We start from the raw sequence: 22,367 nt of genomic DNA, 5'->3' as shown, positions 1-22,367 counted from the left end.
CACTGGAACAAGTTAAGAAGTTTTTCCTAATGTGTAATCTAAATTTCTCTTGCTGAAATTTAAGCCCATTACTTCTTGTTCTGTCCTCAGTGGCTAAGGAGAACAATTGATCATCCTCTTCTTTATACAGTAACAACCTTTTACATATTTGAAAACTATTATGTGCCTTCTCGGTCTTCTCCAGACTAAGCAAACCCAATTTTTTCCACTCTCCCCGCCCTCATAGGTCATGTTTTCTAGAAATTTTATCTTTTTTGTTGTTGTCCTCTGGACTTTCTCCAATTTGCTCACATCTTTCCCGAAATGTGGTACCCAGAACTGGACACAATACTCCAGTTGAGGTCTTATCAGTGTTGAGCATCATGTGACTTACTTGCAACATTCCTACTAATATATCCCAGAATGATGTTCACTTTTTTTGCAACCATGTTACATTGTTGAATCATTTAGTTTGTGACCCAATATAACCCCAGCTCCTTCTTTGCAATATTGCTTCCTAGGCAGTCCTTTCCCATTTTGTATTTGTGTAATTGATTATTCCTTCCCAAGTGTAGCACTTTGCACTTGTCCTTATTGAATTTTATCTTATGTAATTCAGACCATTTCTCCAGTTTGTCAAGGTCATTCTATATCCTAATTCTGTCCTCCAAAGCACTTGCAACCCCTCCCAGTTTGGTATTGTCCACAAATTTTGTAAGTGTACTTTCTATACCATTATCTAAATTATTTATGAAGATATTGAATAGAACTGGACCCAAGAGAGATCCCTGAGGGACCTCACTTGATATGCCTTTCAGCTGGATTGTGAACCATTGAAAACTATTCTGAGTATGGTTTTCCAGTCAGCTGTGAACCCACCTTATACCAGATTAGTCTAGGCTATATTTCTCTAAGTAGTTTATCAGGTCATGAGAGACAGTGTCAAAACCTTTAGTAAAGTCAAGACATACCACATCTACTGCTTCCCCCCATCCAAAAGTTTTGTTACCTAATAAAAGAAGGATATTAGGATAGTTTGACATGATTTATTCTTGATAAAGCCATGTTGACTGTTACTTATCACCTTATTTTCTTCTAGGTGCTTACAAATTGATTGTTTGCTTATTTGCTCCATTACCTTTCCAGTTAAGATGACTGGTTTATAATTCCCTGGGGTTGTCTTTATTCTTCTTTTTATAGATACTTTATTTGCCCTTTTCCAGTCCTCTGGTATCTCTCCCATCTTCCATGAGTTCTTAAAGATAATTGCTAATGGCTCAGAGATCTCTTCTGCCAGTTCCTTAAGTATTCTAGGATGTATTTCATCAGGCCCTGCTGACTTGAAGACACTTAACTTGTCTAAGTAATTCTTAACTTGTTCTTTTCCTATTTTAGCCTCAGATTCTACTCCATTTACACTGATGTTCACAACGTTAGTCATCCAATCACTGTTGCCTTTTTTTAGTTCAGTTTTCACCAGAAAAGTTATTTAACATTTCAGCCATGGCTGCACTTTCTGTTATTGCCTTTCCTTCCTCATTGAGTAGTGGGCCTCCCCTGTCCTTGGTCTTCCTCTTGTTTCTCATGTATTTGTAAAATGCTTTCTTGTTACCCTTTATATCCCTAGCTAGTTTAATCAGGTTTTGTGCCTTGGCCTTTCTAATTTTGTCCCTACATGCTTGTGTTCATTTTTTATATTCATCCTTTGTAAATTTGACTGTTTCCACTTTTTTGTATGACTCGGTCTTGAGTTTCACGTCACTGAAGATCTCCTGGGTAAGCCAGGGTGATCTCTGCCATACTTTCTTTCCTATGCATTGGCATAATTTGCTCTTCTGCCCTTAATAATGTTTCTTTAAAAAAAAAAAAAAAAAAAAAAAAGACATCTCCTGAACTCTTTTCTCCCCTTAGACTTGCTTCCCTTGGGATCTTACCTACCAATTCTCAGAGTTTCATAAAGTCTGCCTTCTTGAAGTCCATTGCCTTTATTTAGCTGTTTTCTCTCCCACCATTCCTTGGAATCATCAACACTATCATTTCATGAACCATTTCAAGAAGCATTAAAACTAGCAGAAAGTTGCTATATTGGATTAAAAGAACCAATATAATCATCTTTTCTGAAATAAAGCCATTAAGAAATACCTTTCTCCCCCAAACAGAATATCCAGCTCTTTTGTTGGTACAGACTAATCAATAGATCCTACAGCTTGTATGTTCCTAGAGGACCATTCCTCCCCAAGGACAATAATTCAAGGAGTTAGAGCCCAACATGGATCACTCAGATCCCAGGTCATTCCCATGACTGCAGTACCTCTCGGATATTTACATTAGTTCATAAGGCTTCAAAAGTGTGTCTGGTATTAAAATACCAGATCTTACTTTAGACCTCACAACAGCCCTAAAGGTAACTGGATTCTCCTCAGCTGATTTGGTCCCTGCACTTACTATTTATAAAGTGACTCACATCCAAGACACTTCATGACACTAGAGAGAGAATGTGTCTAGTGGTTAGAGAGAAACAGAGTAGAGAGGCCAGGTTTTCATTTCATACTTCATTTTGTGACTAGCTGTACGATCTGTCAAGTCACAATGTGAGCCTCTGTCTACTCATCTACAGAATAGGGATATCACCCAGCTTTACACTTACATAGCACCTTGAGACCCTAGAATCTCAAAGCATTTACCATTCCTCCCCCAAAATATAGAACAACCTTCTTTGCACAGGTCCAATACTGGTAGGGAAGTGATGACTTCCTTGGGAAGTGGTAAAAGCATCATCACTTGGCACTTAAAACTAGACTGGATAAGCCATTAAATAATGTACTGCAGGGAATAACACTACATTTTCAAGGGAGGAGCTGAAGCATTTAAAAGGTTTTTTCATCTCTAACTCTATAATGTCCACAGACAAAAATTGTTTCCCTGTAATATATTGTGGATGGGTGAACTTTTATTCGCTAGAAAAAAAAAATTCAAATACAGCAGCAAAGCATGTACATTCTCCGCCCCCCTCCCATACTCCTTCCCTCCATCTTTATTTAAAACATGTCATTGTTTTTAAGTTTCGTGGTTTTGGAGGCATGATTCAGATAGACAATCATGATGGCATTATTTTTTAAAAATAATGTAATTACATTAAATGTTACAGATTAGAGGCAAGAATGAATTTCCCATCACCATCATCTTCTGAAGATGAACACTTAATCCTGTGCAATTACACATGGGAAAAATTAGGACCTACAAATTCTGAAACCTCCTTTCATCAATTAATAGCCTGTTTGGTGCCTATAAAAGAACACTGACTGTTTCTTTCAGAATAGCTTCCAACAGAGATTCTGGTGACTCTGTTTGGATTGTAATTTGTCAATGTTCCTTTGCCATCCACAGTAACACAGGCCTTTCTAGGACCCTTGCTAAAAAGTAGTGGGTTCCCAGAAATCAGAATTTAGTTAATAAGCATTAACCAAGTTGGTTTCAAAACAACAACAACAACAACAAAAAAACATATGGCAAACTTTAGAGGCTCCTGGACATCTGACAATCTTAGGAAAGATTATAGCATACTTACTGCTTGAACTGGAGACCTCTTTTGGACTGGAAGCCATTGGCTGAGCACACATTTGACAGAGACAATCCCTTCCATTAAAGGTAACCCGATCTCCTGGTGGAAACGGACGTCTGGAGAGTGAAAATGAAAAGTGAGTTTTATTCAAGGTTAATCCTGCAATTTCAATCTCTTTTCTGTGTCCTGAGCCTGCTACCCTCCTCTGGTGCAAATCAAAACCTTTCAGAAACTTAGGTCAAACTACGTGTGAAATGCAGCCATGGCAAAGTCAGGCAGCTATCTGAAAGCCAAAGGTTTCTCAGTGTGAAGAGAGCAGAGATTAGACTGGCTGGTATTTTGGTTTCCAAAAGATATCAAATGCACAGTATCTAAAGAGAAGCAGACAGTGGAGTTCACTTAGACTCAATAGCTACAGCAATGATAACCTCAGCACGTCACTAACGGCACCCAAAATATGGAGGAGCAGGCAAAGGTGGAGGGCTGGCTCACAGGGCTGGTGAAGGAAGATTGAGTTGTTTAGCTAAAATGTTCACCAAACTGGGCTAGGTTCAGTGATTGAAAGTCAGAACTATCCAGTGACCCACATGAAATGAGTTGGTGGCTACATTCCAGTTCCTAGAACTTTATATGGGTATCTACATTACAAAGCCACCCCCACAGTTTCAGTAGAGGACAAGGGCCACCCTAAAGCCAGGCTGAGGTATACTGGTGGTGCAGCAGGAGAGAAGCTTGCACTGTTGCTGAGCCTTATTGTACCCATTCTGAGGATAAGTAGAAGATTTCTGCCTCTAAGGTTGTCAAATCCAGCACCTTACATCACTTCACTAAAATCAGGCAAAAACGTTCAAACTCCAAATCTTCCAAAAGGTACACATCTTTTATTTCCTGCAACACACTACCTGCATCTCAACCCACCCAGAAGTGTATATTAGCAGGAGAAGTTTACTTAATAAATCAGTATCAGTTTCCTTCTGCAAAACAAACAATGAAACATCACAGATGAGGAATCTTTTATTCGTTCCACACAAGTCGATGTGTTACATTTTACAGACAAGTTTCAGGCCATAGTTTCTTTTTACTGTATTTAGGAAATACTCCTGTAACATACATGGGATATGAATTCTTCAGTGCAGGGTAAGTCCATATGCATTGTTATTTTTAAAAGAAATGATTAAAAAACCACTTAAATTGGAACTTGAAAAACTGACCAGACACCTACTTGCCACTGGACTAAATTTACTTGTCCAAGGCAAGTGTGACAGACTAGTGTGGTAGTTCAGAAGCCCTACTCACCTGCCACTCCCCGAGAGAGGGGCAGGCTCTGCACTTGAACCCTGCTTAAATGGCTCCCTTTTTCATCTCTCTCGATGTCAGATACATTTAACCTCCTCCTCATCCCTGGCTCTAACTAGTGGAAGGGAGGAACTTCTCTCTACTTCAGAGCTTCCTGGCTGCTGAAGAATGTCACTGCTTTACTTACTCCTCACCAGAGCTCCTGGTTGACACAAGGAATTATTGTAACTCTGCCTAGACTCTATCTTTTGGCTCCTCCTCCCCTGTGAAATCCTGTGTCTGTCTCTGCTGCTGTTCATAGCACAAGATCGGATGATGTCACTGCTATCTATGTGCTTCTGACTAGCAGAAGTGAAACTGACTGTCATCTTGTTAATTTCAGTCCATTTCTACTGGCAAAACTATAAGGAGAAGCACCTCAGGCCACCATATGGCAAAAGCAACTCAGCTGTTTGCAGACTCAAGAAGGCACCACTGCATCAGTTTACTTTCGGCTCATTTTGAAAGATTATTTTCACAACTGTAAAGCCGGGAAGTTTTATTTCTTCTCCCTTTTGTTTTTTAATGAAAGTTTAGATTTCTCAGAAACTGATGGCTTAGGTCCATCCTCATCCTCACTAGAAAAAAAGTCAAAATGATGTGGGTCAAAATATTTCTTCAGTTATGCTGATCTCTACTTGGGCTGAATAGACAAGCAGTAAGTGTTAATCTCTGTGGGAACTGCTCAAATGAAATCATGCATAGAAGTTGCCCAAGAACCTCCAAAGTTCTGGGATAATATCCTAATGAGAATTAAGATCATAGAAAAAAATTCCAGCTTCTTCAACTTTCCACATCCAACAATGACTACCGGCTCTTAGTGACTGACTTCTTGCTCCATACACAGCAGAAATTCAACATGCAAAGCGGCCAAAATGGTTTTATTCAATTTCTCTTGGTTACTGGCAGGATAGAACGAAATAAGGAATGAATCTGAGATATAGTGAAAATAGCATCTTCTGAAATGGTAATATATAGCATGAGAAAGAGCAAATTATTATTATATTATTAACTATTTGCATTGTGATATTGCTGAGAGGTGTCAAGCAAGGATTAAGGGCTCATCGGGCTAAGCACTGCGAACACACAGAAGACAGTTCCTACCCCAAACAACTTGCAATTTAAGTATAAGATGAGACAACAAGTGGATACAACAGACAGATGGGGAGCACAGAGGAAAAGTAGGACAGTTATCATAAATAAACTAAGCATCGTGCACAGCACACCAGCTGGCTAGCCACTGAAATGTGGGAATCTTTTCTAAGTCACACCAAGAGCAAACAATAAATCTAGACCACAATTTAGGTCTTGAAGATGTTAACACCTCATGGGGACTGACCTCGGATTGAAGCTTCTAATCACTACCACTATGCCAATAGTTATAATGAAATGTTATTCTCCATACCATATATTAACTGTTTCAGAAGGTGCTACTCCCGTTACATCGGAGATCCAATCCTTCTTTTGTTAGGTCCTTCCAGTGACTACAATAAATTCAATAAAATCACTTTGGCCTTTGCATATTGGATGCCCGATAATACCAAGTAGTCAAACCGAAAAGACTGGAAAGTTCCTTCTTCTCTTTTCTTTTCTGTATTTTGTTTAGGATTTAAAGAACAAGTAAAGAAATGAAATGAAGCGCTGACACTTTCTTTAAATTTCTAGACCATATTATTCCTTGCACAGAAAGACTGTTTCTTTGACAGAAACTGATCACAATATTAGTTGACCAGCTGCTTGGCTGAAAAAGAGCATTAAACTAAGAGTGTACGGGTTGGGAGCAACTGCGAACCAGCTGAGACAATATTTCCAGTCTTCAGCAAGAAGATTAAGCCCAAATCCTGAGAAACACATGATTAATTTGACCCACAGAAGTACTCCCATAGATTCATGTGACTAAAGTTAGCTTGTGCTTAAATGTTTGCAAGATCTGGGCTTTAATAAGCACCACTTTTAGAGCTCCTCCTAGTGGCCACAGGGGAGTGTGGCAGGTGTGAAGGCAGAGGGACAGAGACATTGGAAGAGGACTGGGAGCCTGGTGCCCTGATCAAGAAGAGCTCTTTTTGTATCTGTCGAAGAGTCACCAGAGATCAGACAAGAAAGGGTGGACTAAGTTAGTAGCTAACCCTGCTACAAGAGTCCCTCTTTTAAAATGTGGCCCTTAAAAGCTTCTGGTCCTGAGTTCAGCCAAATGTGAAACCCGGTATCAAAATGCCCTTTATAACCTGTCCTACATAAAGCCTGATATTAAATTCCTTCCTGTGTGACAGCAGCAGTGTTGAGCTGGGATAGGGTGTTATACCAAGCTTGGCTGGTAGATGCTTTTCAGATAAACTAACGGTATTCCTTCTCACAGAAAACACATCTTCAGAACTGTATCCTGTGGCGATGCAGTTCCCCCCGTGCTTCTTGTTATGGAGTTAATGTCACAGAAAAGACTCACTCACTTGCAAACAGTGCAGGCAAAGCAGTTAGGATGGTAGGTTTTTCCCAGAGCTGTCACTACTTCTCCTTCCACAAATTCCCCACAGCCATTGCAGCGGGTTCCATACATGCGCTGGTAATCCACGGTGCAGAGATATTCCCCGTTCTTAATGAAAAAACCTCCTTGGGCCAGGTCACAGCCACACACTGGAAAAACAAAACAAGCACAAATCAATTACAAGCCAAATCAGACTGTCCGGTTGGAAATATATAGCTGTACAAACAGACCTCCCTCCAGGCTTTAGAAGATGGGTTATGTCATAAACAAGAGGAGTTTGATGGTCTCGGTCCCCTCTCTACAACACCTTTGCCGTCTACTGAAGCCTGCACAACAGCAGCTTGCATGTGCTTGGCCCTAGCCACTGCACATTATAGTTCACCCGAGCGGGGGAAAAAAAAAAAAAAAACAGGTAAGAAAAATAAAATTTGGAGAGTCTAGATTATGTACCGTTAAAGGATGTAGTAGGAGATACTGGCTGTTAGGAAAACGGTTTCATGTTCAGCAGTTACTAAGGGCCATGCTTTTTTCTCACCAGTGCAATATGCTCTGTGATCATAACCCCCACTGGAAAACTATCCTATTTAGTCTGCCTTTCTGATCTCATTTTAAGAAATTACAGATTCTGTGCAGATAGATATACTCTCCAAGGGAGTGGGTCCTTGGGAGCCACCAGGACGCCAGTACAAAAGTGTACAGGATTTCGGGTTACAGCCATTGCCATTTTTATTTATTTATTTATTTTTTAGAGAAAACAAAACCCTGAAGACAGATCCTTTGAGTGTCCTAGGAACTGTTTCCAGTTGAATTCCACTGAACGTGCACATTATCCTCCCAAACACCTAGAAAATGACTGAGGGATGGTTTTAATTTAGGCCACGCCCCTTTTGCTTCCTAGTTCTGATGTTGTGCATGGTGCAATAGCATGGCACCTGGCCAGTGTTGCTGTTTGTTGTAGATGCAGGGTGAGCACTTGGAGGCAATCGCTGAGGGAGAAAAGGTTGGCCCACAACAGGTACATTTAGTGTTAAATCATCAGCAATTTACATATTTATGGCAAGTGGCTGCTTTATATTCTGGTCACTCTCACAGCTGATTCATGAAAGCAGGCCTCAAGGGCAAGAGACTGCATGGAAATACAGGGACTGGAAAAGCGGTCTCTGTCAATGTGCAAGCCAGGGAGATCCTGTCAGAAAGGGCACCAAGGCCTCTTCCTGCCCCAGTAACAACACACTGAGAACAGTAAAATCCTAGAAGAGAAACAAATTTGGCCAAGAGGTTTGCTCCAGGGTTAGGCACAGTCTGTCAGTCAGTCACCGCACCCAAGAACCTGTGCTTTCCATCTCCAAAAGAGAAGCACTGCAGACTCCAATGGGCAGGGCCTGCAGAGCAGGGAGGGTGTACAGAGCAGCACAGTCTTCACCTATCAAAGGATGCCACAGTTCCCACTCTGGCACATACTCCCCAGCATTCCTGAAGGCTCTCAGTGCCTTTGAGACCTGCTACTCCCAGAGATCACCCCCAACCCCAGTGCGTAGTCTGTCTGTAAAAGACAAAGCAAAGCCCTAAGTGTTCATGAAGGGAGTGGTTCGAACATGGGACTGAATTCCTGTAGTAAATAAATAATACCCAGATCTTGTATAGTACTTTTCATCGGCAGAGCTCAACGTGTTTTACAGATGAAGTATTATTCCTATTTTACACATGGGGAAACAGACACAAAGATGAAGCGATCTGCCCAAAGTCACTCAGCTGGCTAGTAGTAGAGCCAGGAACAAAAGTCCCAGTCCAGTGCTCTAGCCACTAGGCCACAACTGACTTGAGCTCTTTCCTCTGTTGCACTGTGTATTCTTGGATAAGTCACTCGACTTCTCATTCAGCCTCAATTTCCCCATCCGATTCATGGGGAAAGGAATACCTCCTTGCCTTCCAGGAGTGTTATGAAGTTTCACTTAATGTTTGTAAAGCACTCTGAGATCCTTAGCTGGAATGTGCTATACAAGCAGTAATATTTTTCCATGCAACAACAATGGAAGTTGCTGGAATTATTTAGCACAAAAATTATGCAGATGCAATCAGCTAGGTAGCTTCCTCAAAGAATACAGTATATAGAAGAAACCAAAAGCTAAATTAACAGGAGCAGGAAGGAAAATTCCCTGACACCTAGGTATGGAGTGTGACCTTCCCAAAGGCATTTTCGCAGCTCTGTTAACCAAGTAGCTAATTTATAGCCCTTCCCCCAAGCACCTGTGCAAGAGAGCAGGAAGAAGCTGAACTGAGGCTAACCCCTTCTTTACTGGGGGGTCAGGTAATGGCTCCTATCACAAGAAAGAAACACATGGCATCTCTCCAGACTTGTCTCCAATTTCACAGAAAAGCCAACAGCCAGAACATAACCCCTCATCTGGATTCCTGGCTATAGTATCTTAAAATACGGATATCGAACTTGGACGGCTAAAGCTTATATCTAATTATATGACCCAAGAGGAGAGTGGCATTAAGAACAAGATGAAATGCTCCCATCTCTTCTTCTTCAAAAAAAAATGTAGCTATGAACCTGCAGTAGTGTTGAGAGCTTTGAGCCACAAAGCGTGTGTGTGGCAGGGCGCGGCAGGAGGACAGCACAACAACAGTATGTCAAATTTAGAACTTCTTACTCTTGACAGTATCCCTTTAAACCTACTCGTCAGTCACATGCGGTTCATGGTTTCAGTTTCTCAAAGGTACAGTACAATAACTAGCCCCAGCAAGACAGTAAAGCCAGCTTATAACTGAAAAGCACCTACACCCCTAGCATTCCACCCTTCTCCCCTTCACTCGTCCAAGGACGAGTTGTCTTGTACGAACAGAGTCTTGCATCACTTTCAGGGTGGACCACAGAAGAGACAGCTCTAATAATAGACCAGATTTTACTATTTAATGTATCAGCGCAGTCTGGCGGCAATGATTTCTTTGTAAGTGCATGTCCCATTTAAGAGGCTTTCAGAGCTGGCTCATGTTTCTGTCTGAAAGAATGAATATTTTAAAAATGTTCTCTGGTTTAAGTTAAGTTCCTCTCCCCACCCTCTCGCCACCTCTGGCAGAAGCCCCATTGAAAATCTGATTTGTGAATTAATTTTTAGTAGTTGAGTGCACTGGTCTTTTTAGTGATATTGCCCACGGGTCTGATTCAGGCGAGTTACGTGTGTAGGGAGAATTGGGCCCTAAATATTTGTTTATTTTAGAATTTACTTTTTTTCCCCCTCTAGTTTTAAAGTCTAGTCAGAGCCTCCAGCTTTGAAAGAAACTTTTATTCACCTTTACAAGGTGACAATATGAACCATCTGAAAATTCACACTGAACAGTAAAAACAGTATCGGGCATTCTGGTTTCTACTCACTTCTACTGCATCATCCTGCCAAATCTGTAATTCAGTAAAAGAAGTTGCCTTTCACATTGTAAGAGGACACAGCCATATGCCTTATTGTTTAAGGTATCTCATCAGATATTTTTTTCAAAACTGCTGAATGTATTTAGATCAAATTGCCAAAGTCATGATTACTGAGCAATATTAGATGAGCAGCATTAAAGGTGGCTTCTGAGTTAAAATGGCATGGAAAATGAGGAGAAAAAGATAACCTTGTGGCTAAGGTACTAGAGTGGACTTAGGAGATCTCTCCAGTTTCTGGTTCTCCCATAAATTCCCTGTGAGACCTAGGGCAACTCATTTATTCTCGCTCTCTGCCTCAGTCCCTTATCTGTAACATACCATTTCCTGTGTCTGTCTTGAACATTTAGATTGCAAGCTCTTAGTAAGAAACAATCCATGCTCCACTGTGTCTGTATCATGCCTAACACAATGGAGCCACCAGGTGATAATGTAATAAATAAATAAATGAATAAATCAAATGCAAGGTAGAAATGGAGCAGTATTTAAGTGATGGGAACAGTGCAGTACTGGCATTTCTTTCTTGGGTTTCACATTTCTGCCTAACAGCATTAATATTACATGTGCAAACAAATTGCATTTCACGGTGGCATTCAAACTACACGCAGCCAAAAAGTCAATTACCAATGACTTATGAGAATTACAGACACATTGTGAAGGCTTTATTATAATGCTGCAAAACACTCTAAGGCTGGTTTTCAAGTACACCTTCCTCATTTCCTCTCCTCTCCCCTCTGTTTCAAGCATTTTCTTCAGATGAATACAAAATTATGTAAAGTGGAAAGAGACAGTTACTCACCTTGTGCAGTAACAGAGGTTCTTTGAGATGTGTCCCCAGGAGTGCTCCACCGTAAGTGTGGGAACAGAGCCTTTGCATCTGGAGTTGGAGCTCTTCAATAGCAGTGCCCATGGGACCACACATACGCACCTCCCCTCCCTCGTGCAGTGTGCAGGAAGTATACATGGCATTATGTGGTCTGACTACCCTCAGTTCCTTCTCTGCCGCAGAGCCCACGTTACGCTCTGAAACAGAGGGGAGGAGGGTGGGTAGCAGAGCACCCACAGGGGGACACATCTGGAAAAACCTCCGTTACAGCACATGCTGAGTAATCCTCTCTTCTTCGAGTGATGTCTCCATGGGTGCTCCACTGTGGATGACTACAAAACAGTGCCCCTAGCTGGAAAGTTGGGGCTTCGAAGCAGCTTGTATGGTCAAGGCTAGGACTGTATGTCCAATGATGGTGTCTGCAGAGGAATCCTGCATGATGGCATAGTGTTGGACTAATGTATCTGAGGACACCCACGTTGCAGCCTTTCATATGTCTATAATTGGAACATTATTAAGAAATGCAATAGAGGTTTACAGTGCTCATGGGGTATTGAGGTAGCAGGGTGCTTATTATGGAGTGTATAATATAGACATATGTACTGTGAAATCCAGGGAGAGTCACTGTTTCAATATAGCATCACCCCTAGACCTTTCGGTGGTGGAGATGGTCATGGCGATTTTTGAACTGGCCTAGTTCTATCCAACTAGAATGATAATGCATGTCTCGCATCTAGAGTATGAAGAGCTGCATCCTGTGGACTAATGTGTGGTTTGTGAAAAAACTAGGCTTGGGTCCCAGTTCGGAGTAGGGACTCGTATCTGTGGATATAGGTTTTGAATGCCCTTTATAAAATGCTTAACGAGGGGGTGTGTGAATACAGAGTGTCCCTCAATAGGGTGATGAAATGTGGTAATAGCAGCCAGGTGTACCTAATCGAGCTATTGGCTAGTCTGCCTTGTTTGAGTTGAAGGAGGTAATCCAATACGAGTGGCAACGAAGCATGAGCTTCATTGATATGTCTTGAGCCGCACCAATGTTGGAATCTATTTCATTTATGTGCATAGGTGCATCTGGTGGTGTCATGCCTGCTATGTGTTTTATTGAGTCAGAAAAGGATATTTCCAGACCCCTGAACCAAGAAGGAGCCATGCTTTCAGATGGAATGTTTGTGGATTGGAGTGATGAATGTGCCCAGTGTCCTGTGAAAGGAGCCACAATGCCGGGGGAAGATTGATAGGATTGGCATAGCGTCATACAAAGCAGGTAGGTGTACCAAACTTGTCATGGCCACACTGGGGCTAGTAGCATAATCAGAGACTGGTCTTCTTGTATCTTGCGTAAGCCTCGGAACAGGAGGGGAAAAGGTATACACAAGTGGTCCATTCTAGGTCATGAGAAATGCATCCCCTAGTGATACTTGTCCCAGTCCCTCTCTGGAGGGAAATTGGGGGCAATGGGTATTGTGTTGAGTGGGCAAAAAGGTCTATTGCAGGATGAGCCCATTGATGTAATATGCGTTGGAGTGTTCTTATGTGTAGCTCTCATTTGCGTTCATGAGAAAAGGACCTGCTCATCATGTCCGCGGTGGTGTTCTGGTGTCCGGGGAGGTATGCAACCGAAATCAAGATGTTGTTTTGGATACAAAAATTCCAAACCTTGATCACCTCCAAGCATAGAGAATGGGATCTCCCTCCTCCCTGTCTGTTGATATAGTACATGCACGCAAGATTGTCTGTCATCACTTGTATAGTGTGGCGCTTGAGAAGTGGTAAGAAATGACAGTAGGTGCTGCAGACCACTCTCAATTCTTGAAGGTCAATATGTAGGGTGGACTCGATAGGCATCTGTCCCTGTATCTTGTGTTCGAGTAAGTGTGCTCCCCAGCCAATGAGGTAGGCATCAGTGGTTAAAATCATGGTAAGTGAGGGTTGGAGAAAGGGGACCCCTACACAAACATTGTTGGGATGCGTCCACCAGAGCAGGGAATCCTTGACATGGCTCGGCATGAACAGGAGTTTCTGCATGCTGTGTTTGTGAAGAAGGTACACAGGTGTGTAGCCAGCCCTGGGGACACTGCATATGTAGTCTCATGTGTTTGTCCCTGAAAGTAGCTGCAGCCATATATCCTAGGAGTTGGAGACATGTACGTGCAGAGATCTGGGAGCACACTCGAGTGTTGGATATCAAGTCTTTTACGCATGTGAACCTGTGCAGTGGTAGGAATGCTCTTGCTTGTATGGCTTCAAGTTGACCGCCAATGAAATCCAGTTTTTGCACCAGGCTCAAGGTGGATTTTTCGAGACTGATGAAGAGACCTAGGTTTTTGAAATGTTCATTGTTGAGAGAGCCACTTGGAGCACTTCAGCCTCGGATAGTGTTTTGAGGAGGCAAATGGTCCAAATACAGAACGATTGTGATTCCTTCCTTTCTTAGGTAGGCCGGGACCATTGCAAGCACCTTGGAAAAAACTCATGGCACTGTGGATAGGCCAAAGGGCAGTACTTTGTATTGGTAATGATTGTTGCCTACAGCGAATCATAGGAAGCATATATGAGTGGAATGTATGGTAACATGGAAGTACGCATCCTGTAAGTCAAGGGCCGAGAACCAATCCCCCTGTTCCAGTGTTGGGAAGATACTGGAGAGGGTGACCATCTTGAATAATTGCAGTTTGAAGAGGGACCGGTAGTGGAGGCAGGATGGCATAGCTAGGAAGTGGATGGAATATCCTTCCTTGATAATCTCCAGGACCATTTGTCCAAAGTGATAAACATCCAAGATGGTAGGAATGGAGCTAGTCAATTGCCAAACTGTTGATTTGTTCATGATGTTACAGATGATGGGGACAGCTAGAACAGAGCGGATGTTCTTGGGCCCTCCACCACACCTTCAAAGTTATTTGGTACAAGGTGTACAAGACATTTCCCCTTGTGCAGCGGGCTGTCTGCAATTATTGCGAGGGTGTTGACGGTGGCGCTGGTTGTCAAACTGCCGCTGTGAATAATAAGGTTGAGCCTGGGATCCTGGGGGAAGCTGATATTTCTCTGATCTCCTCTTTGGCTGCAGGATGTACATACCCAGAGATTTTAGTGTAGCTTGGGAGACTTTTAGGGAGTGAAATGAGTTGTTGACATGCTCGGAGAAAAGACTTTGTCCTTCAAATGGTAGATCTTCAACAGTTATTTGTACTTCCTTGGGGAAGCCTGGAAGGTGTAACCAGGATGCCCATCTCTTTACTATTGCAGTAGCAAATTATCGGGCTGCTCTGTTGGCTGACTCCAGGGGGGCTTGAAGTGCAGTGCAGGTTATTAAATGGTCTTCCGCTATTAAGGGCAAGAATTGCTCCTTTTTGGCCTCTTCTGACTCTTAACCTCATAATGCTTCTAATTTAGAATAGCTCATATAGTTGTATTTAGCCATGAGGACCTCGTAGTTGGAAATTCTAAATTGGAGGGTAGCAGACAAGTAGGATTTTCTTCCAAATAGGTCTAGTTCTTCCCAGTCCCATTCAGGAGGAGCGGATTGGTATTGATATTGGCGATTCTTTTCCTGCACAGTGTTAGCCATGAGGGAGTTTGGAGCAGGGTGTGAAAACAAAAATTCCGCATTTTTTTTGCTGGCACGCAATATTTTCTATCCAAATGTTTGCATGTGGGTGGAATAGAGGCTGGGGTCTGCCATAAGAAATTGGCTGGCTTGAGTAGTGCCCCATTGACAGGCAGTGCAACTTTTGCTGTAGAGGAGGTGTGGAGTATGTCAATAAGCTCATGCTGCTGTTCCTTGACCTCCTCTAGTTGCATGTGTAATGCGTCTGCCATTCTGTGGAACAAGTCCTGAAAATGTCTGAAGTTATCAGCTGCTGTGGGAGCGGTGGCATGATGGCCTCATCTGGTGAGGATGATGAGAAGTGTAGGGTTGGTGGTGCCTCTTCTTCCTGTTCATCCTCATGTTCTTCCTCCTGCTCCTCCACCTGTTCTTCCTCTTGTGATGGTGCTTGCGGAGGTTGTACCTCTGGAGGTCAGAAGAGTGATGAGGCTGGGATGGACAGAGTACATCATATATGTTATGTTGGAAGATTACCAAATTAAGCCCTATCCATAGCCCACGGGGAATGTGAGTTGCATCCAAGGAGGTCTCTGCCAGGATTGATTCTCTGAGATGCTGAAGGACAAGCCTGTAAAGGCTGGTGTTATTTGCCTTGAGATTGATGGGGCAATAGATTCAACATATTCCTCCTCCTTTTCTTCTGCATCACTAGGGAAAGGAGGAGCCATTCCTGTCTGGGAGAGTGAAGCATTGCTTGACTCAGGTGATGGCAAGATGTGGGGTAAGTCTCATTTAAGGATTGGAAACTCCCGAGTATCAGATACTCTTAGACCCAATACATATCTGAAATCCTGCGGTGTATGGGGCATCAACGGTGCTAATGTAGATCATAGTGCCATGGAATACGTTTTAGTAGGGCCAGCAGGTGGCACCAGAGATTTTTTCAGAGCTGCTGGTTTAGTTGGTGTGGACATCTGTGCCAACATGCTCGCCAGTGTCTGTGGTTTCAGTGCCGAGGACTTCAGTGGTGCCAATGTCTTCTTGGGTGCCGATGACTTAGTTGGTGCTAGTGGCTTTGCCAGTGCCAATATCGGTCTTGATGGCTTCTTTGGAGGCACAAAGGGTCTCGGAGTCGGAGATGAGGAATAGGACTCACTTCAGTCACCGCAAATAGAGGGTGGTGACAACAGTTGGTGGTCTGCCCTAGCATAGTCTTTAGACCTTTTGTTAGAGACTGAGGAACTTGGTCTCATTCTGGAGCCGTGCCCTTTGTCACAAGCCATTGATGCCCTGGACCTCACTGGGGATGGCATTCTTGAAGTTTGTGCCTTAGAAGCTGAAGAGGGGCTACTCTCTTCTTACCCTCAGCCCGGTCAGAAGATGTTTTACTCTTAGCTGGGCATGGAGAGTGAGGGTCGGTAGCCAATCTTGCTGACCCTGAGGGTCTCTCTGGTGAAAAGTAAGAACCCGGATCCGACGCTGTGGCCACATTAAAGGGCTCATGGCCCTTGCAAGGTGCTGCTAGTCACAGCAACAAGGTAACTGTCATTCTGGATCAGACCAATGGCCCATTTAGTCCAATACTACGTCTTCCATCAGATGTTAAGGACATATATAACTATAATGCCCTGACATGCTCATGAGGAAATCTCTTCCTAACCTCCACAACTTTGCATTTAGCCTGCACCAGAAACATGAACGTTTATATACCTTATGCGATTTTTTTTAAACCTTGACATTGAGAACAGTCAACAGGTACCAGGATCTGACCTAGAAACTGTATATGATCTTTCTAGTTTTCACTTTGCCAAGGGTTCCCCTCCTAGCTCTGCCAATGAGTCACCTTTTGGAAAAATCACTTAATCATCATGGCTCAGTTTCACCTATGCAATTACCATAATAGGACAGGAATTTCAAAAGCACCTAATACAATCAATGAGATTTGTGCTTTTAAGTCACTTAGCCAATTTGAAAATCCCTCCAATAACGTACCACACTGAGATCTTGGACAGCTAGCTCGTTTGTAAAAAGCATTCTGTAATCTTTGGATGAAAGGTGAGGTATCAATGCAACTATTAGAATCTATTCTCTCATCATGACCACGAGGATTAATACAGGTATCTCCCAGAAGCATCAATAGGATGCATCAAAACTCCTCCTTGGAGTATATTTTAAAAATTGGTGTTTGTGGTTAAACAGCAGATCCCCATCTCACCCAATCCAGCCTCCTTTCCCCTCAGCCGCCTGTTCTCCATTCATGCTCTTTGTTCATAGCCAACTGACTCCCAGTTAGTTCCTCTTGTACCAGTAAGCCTTGAATTCAGTTGCAAGCATTTCTAACAAAAGGCAGCACTAACTGCAATCTGAACCACCAGCAGATTCCTCTCCTGTGGCATATCAAGAGCAGGAGGCATGTACTGGTCTGAGGATTTGAAGATGAATCCCAGCAACCCTATTTTAAAAGGAATATGCCCAGACAATTTAGCATGTGTGTGTTCCCGTTGCTAATCAGGGCTTTTGGCTGCACTGACTAAATGAGTTCATCTAGGCCATTAACATCAGCAGCCAGAAAAATGCTGCTGCAGCAGGCTGCTTTCACTCTGAGTCACAGAGAGATTGCATTAAATAAATAAATAAAAACCACAAAGGGGGGGGGGGGGGTAAACAAGCCTGTATCTGCATTTGCTATATAAATAGGGACAGGACTGAATAGCTCTTTTTTGCAACTGTACAGAAGTGATCACTCTGTTCATAGAGCTTTCCCCCCCAAGCTTAACATTTTCCATAGTGCACTTCTCTACAGGGACACCAGTGTGGGGTGAAGGGGAAAGGGGCTTGCTGTTTTCATTTTTTTGTAAAAGACAGACCATCTGCCCAGCACCATTCATGCAGGGGCAGATTTACACCTTACCCGCCCCCAGGCACAGCATCTTCAGCACCCCTCCTGCTTATAGCTGACCTCTGTGTTTTCCGTGGGGGCGGGGGCCAACAGCAGAGAGAGAGGAGCAGGGGGCGAGGTCAGAGTTTAGTGCTTGCTCGGGGTCCTGGACAGTGTCTATGTTGGCCTGTGTGGTAAACTGCCACTGTTTAGGCACCCCTAGAACGCAGGCACATGGCTACTGTGCCTAACTGGATACCCGGCCCTACATTCATGCAAAAATGTATCAATGCCTGGCCAGGCAGTTAAACAAGACAAACAGGCAGCAGTCAGTACCTGTGCACAATGAATCCTGTCACTGACAGTGTGTTCTTGTCAAGGTATTGCAATACAAGTGACGTGTCATCAATGAAAAATGAAGAGCACCAGGATGACGACAGCTACCAGGGCACCTCAGATTTTGGTCCTCCTCCAATAAACATGGGAAGGGAACTACGAAAGAATTGATTGGCTGTGACGGTAACGATACACAATTCATGCTTGATAAAGCAAAAGCCAACAGATATTTTTAGGCAGACATCCATCATAAGGAGATAGTCCTGTCACCAAGAATTAAACTTGCAAAGCAGTTCTATACAAGAACAGGTGATATTTCCTCTAGGACCTTTCCTGCCTGATAAGATGGAAGAAATTCCATTTTACATGATCAGAACCTCTCTTCTGAAAGATAAGACACTGAGGTGCATTTCCACACAGACCTGTATTCACTGGAGAATCAAAAGCACAATGACAAGAGCTCACTAGTTAGCTCTTTTTAAGATTCACTTTCCCCAGGACTGCAGGAAGTCAGCCTTTGTTACACGGATGCTGTACCTCAAGGGATTCTACATTCTGAGCATATGATCCTTCTCCCCCTATGAAAAGAGTGTCCTGAAACGCAGGCATGCACCACAGTGTATGTAGAGAACACAGGAACACATGCCTCTCTCTCTGTTGAGCTACATAGAGCTATTGTAATTTATCCTCCGAACCCAAGGCACCCAGCTGGACCTGAGATATTATTAGCTAAGTGCTACTGGCTTTCAAAGCTATAGGATCTATGGTGCAAAAGTCCAAACTATTCCTACCAAAGGTAACTGCTGAGGACTTAACATCAGTCACTGAGGTTCCCCTGAGGGGTAGAGTAATTTTTAGACAGAGTTCAATGGTTAACAGTCACTTCCAAGCTTAAATGGAGATGATGCACATAAAAAGAGGTCAGACTTTTTCAAAAGTAAAATGAATATGAATTTAGTGCCCAATTCTGTTGTTCTTAAATATGAGCATTCCCACCAACTGCCATAGGAATACTAGTCAGTAAGGGCAGCAGAACTGGGCCCCCATATTGTGGAAGTGAATTAAAATAATGGCATGTTCTACTGAAAGATAAAAGAAGGTAGCTTGAAGCAATGAAGTCAGGTGAGTAGGCTGGGAAGACTGACAGCTAGGAGAGTTGAATAAATATTCTTTAACAAGATGATGGAATTTATTGTAGCACTCTGAACAGCAATATAGGATAAGGTGCAAATTCAGTTTAAGGCTGGTATTTTATTTCATTCTTACATTTCTAAGCTTCAGGGAACAATGGTGTCATTGATCACATCTTGCTGTTCCAAGGAGAATAATATTCATACAGGCTGTATTTCTTACCACAATGATTTTCTTGTTTGAAGGTAAGAAGGAATTTGGCAATATATCAGTTTATCATTTACATCTAAACAAACACATACAAAAATCTGTTTCTTTTTTGCCTAACAGGGACTTGACCTTGTTTCCATCCATACAGGATCTGTTAATATTCTCATTAAAGTCTAAAGTTTCTACATTTCAAATGAACTGATTTCTCCTGTGCTATGAAGAGGAACTTGAAATGAAGACAGAGGAACAAAGTGCTGATGAGTTTAAGGACTGAATCTACAGCAAAATAGATGAATAGAGTAGAGTAGATCAATAGGATTGGTATCAGATGTCTAGTATTGCAGAATTATACTAGACATTACAGAAGTAAAGGCTCTGACGATGATCTGGAGAATCTCATCTCATACTTTGCTGTCACAGTAGTTTCTCTTCCACCCTACGCATATGGTACACAAGTTTTGATCCCAGCCACTTAGTATTTCTTTTGGCATTCCTTGTAACTCTGGATTCTCCTCTTACTTCAGTGTAAATCATAAGCAACTCCTTTAGTTATGCCTGTATGAAATAACTGTAGGTGAGGTTAGAGTCTGGCCCTTATCTGGTCATTAATATGATCCCATCAGGTCACCTGTCTGTCCCTTCTGTCATCATATCTGAGTGGGACATCCCATTTACTCCCACTCATGTACACAGATGCTCTGTATAATCTCTCAGACTCTCGTTTGCCTCCCAGACAGCTGTTTATTTTATGCTATTTCCTTCCTGATTCTTAACACCAATTTTTTTCTGGCTTAGTTCTCTGTATAAATTTACTTCCGTTCAGCTGCACTATGTCTTTTCCCCCTTCATGTTTTGCACTTGCATTATAATGTGATTCAATTTATAACTTGAATAATGCAATAATAAAAAAAATGTGGTCAAGTCCAAAATGTATTTACTCTCCAGTGTCGCCCAACCATCTTAGATCCTCCTGACACTCTCTTATTTCATGCCACAGTTCATTCCCATCCAGTCTTCTTTGTGCCAAATATATCAAGTCAGATGTTCTTCTTAGTGGGGTTAAGACAGTGAAAGTTTCTAATGACTTGCCATGCACGTTATTCATGACTGAGGTCATCTAATGTTCATTTCATATCAACCTGGTACTTTAAGTTTCTCTTGTCATCTAGGTCACCTAGCACCACATGGCTCCTCCACTCCTTCCCTCCAAGAAGGGCAACATTAAGGCCACAGAGAACTGTCAGCTATTAGGCGGGAGTAGCCTCTTCAGAGTGGTTCTGATGGCAGTCTTGGTGGTGAAGATCCCTCCATCCCTCTTCTTGCTACAAACAGATCAACTCAGAGCCCTAGCAAAATACTCATGTTGGATCCTGGGGACCAGATTTGCCCCTAAGGGTCTAATTCACTCCTTGGTTACATTTATGCAGCTCCCTTACTGGCAATTATGTGAGTCTCTGATGATAGAATTGTGCTACCTACGTTTGCTGTTTTTCAAATGCTCACCAAAAGGTGTCAGACTGAGACAGAAATCTTCTCTTTACCCATAGACAGGTATAGCACAGACAGCCGCAAAGTAAGGTTCTTACACTGCCCACCCACGTGGTTCAACTTCGTGCTGCAGACTTATACCTAGGGATGAGGGAAAAGTTCAGTCTCCATGGCCCATGCAATCCCTGGTCTTTCTGCAGAGATGGCCAGTGATGGCACGGATTACTGCCAGTTGTAAAGGTGATCTTTAGGATGCAGATGCCTTCCCACTAGAAACGAGAGTGAGTCCTCCAACCATTTAATGTAAATATCCACTGAACTGATATCACATATGATGGCTGAGTTTTAGGTCATTTTAGATTTTTTATTTAACTAGTTTGCCCATCCATCGCCAAAAGACTGGCTTTAGTTCTGTTCAATCAGCTTTGTTCTATTTTCTCCAGAATACTGATAAAGAACAGGAGTAATCTTTTCAAACTTCATCATGTTCCACAGAAGAAACTTTGTCTGTGTCTGATGTGTGTAAATTTCACTTTTTTGGGGCACTATAACAATCAATAACTGTACCTGAAGCACAAGGGTAGGAGAACAATAGTCATATACAATGTAGCAACCTGACAGCTTCCCACATGAAATATGAGTGTTGTGTGCACCATCCCGGAAACAGTGGTAAGAATCACTGAACCATTTAAAACACCTTTCACATTAAGCTAAGCACTCACTGGAGATCAAAGTCACTTATAGATCTGGGGGAAATGAACCTTGCAGAAAATGCAATCAGCGGAAAAATGTCAATGGCCTTGGAGAACTTGGCAGTAATTATCCAGATGAGAAGTCTTCCTAGAAAGATTTTAAATAAGAAAACCAAGTATGATGGTGATAGGGTGAAATGGAATCTACCTCATTCCTAAACTTCTGAGGGAAAAAAAAAAAAAAAACCAGCCAAAGGAAGGATAAATTCACAGGGCTCCTTCAGGCATATAAAGAATCAGTACTGTCTCATTTGATCAATGCTGTTAGCAGTGAGCTGGCATGTAAAGCACAAACACAAGAATTGAGAGCAAAGTAGTTAATGACATTTAAAGCATACATACCAGTGGCATGCAGAAAATGAGCTGCTCCTACTGATCTCAAAGAACTGTTCTGTTAAATATATAATTTTG

The 22,367-nt window shown here is 42.4% G+C and overlaps 1 protein-coding gene across 9 annotated transcripts in view; it reads right to left on the bottom strand.

The window, feature by feature from the left end:
- The window catches only part of ABLIM1 (actin binding LIM protein 1), a 185,719-nt gene that overhangs the window by 115,830 nt on the left and 47,522 nt on the right, over nucleotides 1-22,367 (bottom strand). For all 9 annotated transcript variants that reach the window (XM_067536958.1, XM_067536948.1, XM_067536949.1 and 6 more), the window contains exons 3-4: nucleotides 7,324-7,507; nucleotides 3,548-3,657 (exon numbers count right to left, since the gene is read on the bottom strand). In XM_067536958.1, the coding sequence (XP_067393059.1) occupies nucleotides 3,548-3,657; nucleotides 7,324-7,507 (294 nt within the window). The remainder of the gene's footprint in view (nucleotides 1-3,547; nucleotides 3,658-7,323; nucleotides 7,508-22,367) is intronic.

Source organism: Emydura macquarii, unplaced genomic scaffold (assembly GCF_026122565.2).
Source record: "Emydura macquarii macquarii isolate MOO-44397 ecotype Brisbane River unplaced genomic scaffold, CSIRO-AGI_Emac_v2 contig_3692, whole genome shotgun sequence".
In the NCBI taxonomy this organism is placed as follows: domain Eukaryota; kingdom Metazoa; phylum Chordata; order Testudines; family Chelidae; genus Emydura; species Emydura macquarii.
Note: the sequence above shows the minus strand (reverse complement) of the source record. Positions and strands in the feature narration are given on the sequence as shown.